We start from the raw sequence: 5,760 nt of genomic DNA on the forward strand, positions 1-5,760 counted from the left end.
GTGCAGCCATTCCGGTACTCCAGGACGGTTCTGAGCCCCCTCTGCCTTGGCCTCGGTGGGGATGGGGCAAGCCACTCTGGTACTCCTCCGGTCGAGCCACCCCTCCTGCCTTGCCCGGTGGGGTATGGGGGCAGCCAATCTAAGGTCTCCGACGGTCGGAGGCCCCTCTGCCTGCCTCGGTGTGGATGGGCCCAGCCAACTTCGGTTCCTCCGACGGTCGAGCCCCTCTGCCTCGCCATCGGTGGGGATGGGGCAAAGCCACTCCGGTCTCCGCCCGGGTCGAGCCCCTCTGCCCCCTCCCTCGGTGGGGATGGGCCAGCCAAAGCCCCTTCCGGTCTCCGACGGTTGAGCCCCTCTTTGCCTGCCCTCGGGGGGTTGGGGAATGGGCAGCCACTACTGGTCTCCTCTGGTCGAGGCCCCTTTGCATGCATCTTTGGGTGGGGAGAACAAGACCCTCTGGTTCTCCGCAAGGTTCCGAGCCCCTCTGCCTGCATCGGTGGGGATGGGGCAAGCCACTCTGGTCTCCGCAGGTCGAGCCCCCTTCTTGCCCTGCATCTGGTGGGGCGGATGGGCAGCCACTCTCGGTCTCCGCAAGGTCGAGCCCTCTGCCTGCAATCGGTGGGGCTGGGGCAGCCACCTTCTGGTTCTCTATTTTCGCAGGTCGAGCCCCTCTGCCTGCTCGGTGGGGATAGGGCCAGCCACCTCTGGTCTCCGCAATGGTCGAGCCCCTCTGGCCTTGCATCGGTGGGGATGGGTGGCCAGCCCACTCTGGGTCTCCGCAGGTCGAGGGCCCCCTCTTGGCCTGCATTCGGCGTGGGGATGGGCAGACCTACCTCTGGTCTCTGCTGGGTCGAGCCCCACTCTGGCCGGCCTCCGGTGGGGCGGGATGGGCAGCCACTGTTGGTCTCCGCCGGCGATTCGAGCCCCTCTGCCTGCATCGGTGGGGTGGAGGGGCAGCCACTCTGGTTCTCCTCTCCGCAGGTTCGAGGACCCCTCTGCCTGCAATCGGTGGGGGGGGATGGGCCAGGACACTCTGGTCTCCGCAGGTCGAGCCCTTCTGCCTGCAGCGGTGGGGATGGGCCAGCCACTCTGGTCTCCGCCAGGTCCGAGGCCCCTCTGCCAGTGGGTGGTTGTGGGGGGTGACTGCATCGGTGGGGCATGGGACAGACCACTCTGGTCACCGCAGGTCGAGCCCATCTGCCTGCCTCGGCGGGATGGGCAGCCACTCCGGTCTCCGCCGGTCGAGCCCCCTGCCTGCCTCGGTGGGGATGGGCAGCCACTCCGGTCTCCTCCGGTCGAGCCCTCTGCCTGCCTCGGTGGGGTGGGATGGGCAAGCCACTCCGGTCTCCGCGCCGGTCGGGCAGCCACTCCGGTCTCCGACCGGTCGAGACCCCTCTGCCTGCCTTGGTGGGGATGGGCAAGCCCAACTCCGGTCTCCTCCGGGTCGAGCCCCTCTGCCTGCCTCGTGGGGGATGGGCAGCCATCGTTGGACCTCCGGTCTCCGCCGGTCCGGTTGAGGCCCCTCTTGCCTGCCATCGGGGGTGGGGATGGGCAGCCACTGTCCGGTCTTCTTGCCGGTCGGAGCCCCTCTGGCCTGCCTCGGTGGGGATGGCAGCCACTCCGGTCTCCGCCGGTTCGAAGACCCTTCTGCTTTGCCTCGGTGGGGTGATGGTCCAAGCCACTCCCGGTCTCCGCCTGGTCGAGCCCCTTCTGCCTGCCTTCCCGGTGGGGAATGGGCAAGTCCACTCCGGTCTCCGCCGGTCCGGCAGCCCCTCTGCCTGCCTCGGTGGGGATGGGCAAGCCAACTCCGGTCATATCCGCCGGTCGAGCCCCTCTGCCACTGCCTCGGTGGGGATGGGCAGCCACTCCGGTCTCCCGCCGGTCTAGCCCCATCTGCCTGCCTTTGGTGGGGAATGGGCACCCACTCCGGTTTCCTCCTCCGTAGAGCCCCTCTGCCTGCCTCGGTGGGGGGGCATGGGCCAACCTACCCGGTCTCCTCTGGTCGAGCCCCTCGGCCTGCCTCGGTGGGGTGATAGGCAGCCAACTCCAGGTTCTCCGGCCGGTTCGGCGAGCCCTTGCTGCCTGACCTCGGTGGTGGATGGGCAGCCCTCCGGTCTCTTCCGCTGGTCTAGCCCCTAGGCAGGCTGTCCCCATCCCCACCGAGGCAGGCAGAGGGGCTCGACCAGAGGAGACCAGAGTGGCTGCCCATCCCCACCGAGGCAGGCAGAGGGGCTCGACCGGCGGAGACCGGAGTGGCTGCCCATCCCCACCGAGGCAGGCAGAGGGGCTCGACCGGCGGAGACCGGAGTGGCTGCCCATCCCCACTGAGGGAAGCAGAGGGGCTCGACCGGCGGAGACCGGAGTGGCTGCCCATCCCCACCGAGGCAGGCAGAGGGGCTCGACCGGCGGAGACCGGAGTGGCTGCCCATCCCCACCGAGGCAGGCAGAGGGGCTCGACCGGCGGAGACCGGAGTGGCTGCCCATCCCCACCGAGGCAGGCAGAGGGGCTCGACCGGCGGAGACCGGAGTGGCTGCCCATCCCCCCACCCGAGGTAGGGCAGGGGGAGGGGCTCGACCGGAGGAGACCAGAGTGGCTGCCCATCCCCACCGAGGCAGGCAGAGGGGCTCGACCGGAAGAGACGCCGGTCGAGCCACTCTGCCTGCCTCGGTGGGGATGGGCAGCCACTCTGGTCTCCGCCGGTCGAGCCCCTCTGCCTGCCTCGGTGGGGATGGGCAGCCACTCTGGCCTCCGCCGGTCGAGCCCCTCTGCCTGCCTCGGTGGGGATGGGCAGCCACTCTGGCCTCCGCCGGTAGAGCCCCTCTGCCTGCCTAGGTTGGGATGGGCAGCCACTCTGGCCTCCGCCGGTCAAACCCCTCTGCCTGCCTCAGTGGGGATGGGCAGCCACTCTGGCCTCCGCCGGTCGAACCCCTCTGCCTGCCTCGGTGGGGAGTGGCCAGCCCACTTCATGGCCTTCGCGGTCGGAACCCCTCTGCCCTGCTCGTTGGGGATAGGGCAAGCCACTCTGGTCTCCGCCGGTCGAGCACTTCTGCCTGCCTCGGTGGGGATGGGCAGCCACTCTGGTCTCCGCCGGTCGAGCACTTCTGCCTGCCTCGGTGGGGATGGGCAGCCACTCTGGTCTCCGCCGGTCGAACCCCTCTGCCTGCCTCGGTGGGGATGGGCAGCCACTCTGGTCTCCGCCGGTCGAACCCCTCTGCCTGCCTCGGTGGGGATGGGCAGCCACTCTGGTCTCCGCCGGTCGACCCACCCCTTGCCCTGCCTCGGGTGGGGGATGGGCAATCAATGGTTACGCCTGGGTTCGAGCCCACCTCTGATGCCTCGGTGGGGAGGGGAAGAACGGTCTGAAGGCCTCTTGTGTCGAAGCCCCCCCCTCTGCCTGCCTCGTGGGGATGGGCAGCCACTCCGGTCTCCGCTCGGTCGAGCCCCCCTCTGGCCTGCCTCGGTGGGGATGGGCAGCCACTCCCCCGGTCTCCGCGGTCGAGCCCCCCCCCCCCCTCTGCCTGCCTCGGTGGGGATGGGCAGCCACTCCGGTCTCCGCCGGTCGAGCCCCTCTGCCTGCCTCGGTGGGGATGGGCAGCCACTCCGTCTCCGCCGGTCGAGCCCCTCTGCCTGCCTCGGTGGGGATGGGCAGCCACTCCGGTCTCCGCCGGTCGAGCCCCTCTGCCTGCCTCGGTGGGGATGGGCAGCCACTCCGGTCTCCGCCGGTCGAGCCCCTCTGCCTGCCTCGGTGGGGATGGGCAGCCACTCCGGTCTCCGCCAGGTCGAGCCCCTCTCCGCCTGCCTCGGTGGGGGATGGGCGCCCACTCCGGTCTCCGCCGGTCGAGCCCCTCGGCCTGCCTCGGGGGGTGGGGTATGGGCAGGCCACTCCGAATCTCCTCCGCGGTTCGAAGCCCCCTTCGGCCCCTGCCTCGGTGGGAATGGGCAGCCACTCCGGTCTCCGCAGGTCGATCCTCGCCCTCGGCCTGGCCTCGGTGGGGATGGGCAGCACATCCGGTCTCCGGCCGGTCGAGACCCCTCGGCCTGCTCGTGGGATGGGCAGCCACTCCCGGTCTCCGCCGGTCGAGCCCTCTGCCTGCTCGGTGTGGATGGGCAGCCATCCGGTCCATCCGACGGTCGAGCCCCTCTGCCTGCCTCGGTGGGGATGGGCAGCCACTCCGGTCTCCGCCGGTCGAGCCCCTCTGCCTGCCTCGGTGGGGATGGGCAGCCATTCCGGTCTCCGACGGTTGAGCCCCTCTGCCTGCCTCGGTGGGGATGGGCAGCCACTCTGTCTCTCCGGTCGAGACCCACTCTGCCTGCATCGGTGGGGGATGGGCATGCACACTCCGGGTCCCTCGCAGGTCGAGCCCCTCTGCCTCATCGGTGGGGATGGGCAGCCACTCTGGTCTCCGCAGATCGAGCCCTCTCTGCTGCATCGGTGAGGATGGGCAGCCACTCTGGCCTCCGCAGGTCGAGCCCCTCTCTATCTGCCTGCATCGGTGGGGATGGCAGCCACTCTGTCTCCGCAGGTCGAGCCCCTCTGCCTGCATCGGTGGGGTGGGGATGGTTCAGCCACCCTCTGGTCCTCCCGCAGCGGTCGAGCCCCCGCTGCCGGCATCGGTGGGGATGGGCAGCCAATCGGTCTCCGCCGTCGAGAGCCACCCTCTGCCTGTCTGGTGGGGATGTGGGCAGCCAATCCGGTCTCGCCATGTCGAGCCCCTCTGCCTGCCCTCGGTGGGGAATGGGGCAGCCACTCCGGTCTCCGCCAGGTCGAGACCCTCGGCCCTGCCTCGGTGGGGGGGATGGGCAGCCACTCCGGTCTCTGCGGGTTCGAGGCCCCGGTCGAGACCCTGGCAGGTCCGGCCCCCTTTGCCCTGGGGCGGTGGGGATGGGCAGCCACTCGGTCTCGACGGTCCGAGCCCCTCTGCCTGCCTCGTGTGGATGGGCATGGCCATTCCGGTCTCCGACGGTCGAGTCCCTCTGCCTGCCTCGGTGGGGATGAGCAGCCACTCCGGTCTCCGCCGGTCGAGCCCCTCTGCCTGCCTCGGTGGGGATGGGCAGCCATTCCGGTCTCCGACGGTTGAACCACTCTGCCTGCCTCGGTGGGGATGGGCAGCCACTCTGGTCTCCTCTGGTCGAGCCCCTCTGCCTGCATCGGTGGGGATGGGCAGCCACTCTGGTCTCCGCAGGTCGAGCCCCTCTGCCTGCATCGGTGGGGATGGGCAGCCACTCTGGTCTCCGCAGGTCGAGCCCCTCTGCCTGCATCGGTGGGGATGGGCAGCCACTCTGGTCTCCGCAGGGTCGAGCCCCTCTGCCTGCATCGGTGGATGGCAGCCACTCTGGTCTCCTCTGGTCGAGCCCCTCTGCCTGCATCGGTGGGGATGGGCAGCCACTCTGGTCTCCGCAGGTCGAGCCCCTCTGCCTGCATCGGTGGGGATGGGCAGCCACTCTGGTCTCCTCTGGTCGAGCCCCTCTGCCTGCATCGGTGGGGATGGGCAGCCACTCTGGTCTCCGCCGGTTGAACCCCTCTGCCTGCCTCGGTGGGGATGGGCAGCCACTCTGGTCTCCGCAGGTCGAGCCCCTCTGCCTGTATCGGTGGGGATGGGCAGCCACTCTGGTCTCCGCAGGTCGAGCCCCTCTGCCTGCATCGGTGGGGATGGGCAGCCACTCTGGTCTCCGCAGGTCGAGCCCCTCTGCCTGCATCGGTGGGGATGGGCAGCCACTCTGGTCTCCGCAGGTCGAGCCCCTCTGCCTGCATCGGTGGG

At 70.1% G+C, this 5,760-nt stretch overlaps 1 protein-coding gene across 1 annotated transcript; it reads right to left on the reverse strand.

Annotated features, from left to right (window-relative positions):
* Positions 1–648: 648 nt before the first annotated feature.
* LOC135211836 (basic salivary proline-rich protein 4-like) lies at positions 649–1,893 on the reverse strand. The gene has a single exon (XM_064245045.1). It carries the CDS (start codon positions 1,891–1,893, stop codon positions 649–651), a length of 1,245 nt encoding a protein of 414 aa, XP_064101115.1.
* Between the last annotated feature and the right edge of the window lie 3,867 nt (positions 1,894–5,760).

The sequence above is a fragment of the Macrobrachium nipponense genome, chromosome 40, assembly GCF_015104395.2.
Source record: "Macrobrachium nipponense isolate FS-2020 chromosome 40, ASM1510439v2, whole genome shotgun sequence".
NCBI lineage: Eukaryota > Metazoa > Arthropoda > Malacostraca > Decapoda > Palaemonidae > Macrobrachium > Macrobrachium nipponense.

Coding starts and splice junctions, on each gene's coding strand:
- LOC135211836 (XM_064245045.1), bottom strand. CDS start 1,893: ATGGGGCTAGACCGGCGGGAGACCGGAGTGGCTGCCCATCCCCACCGA.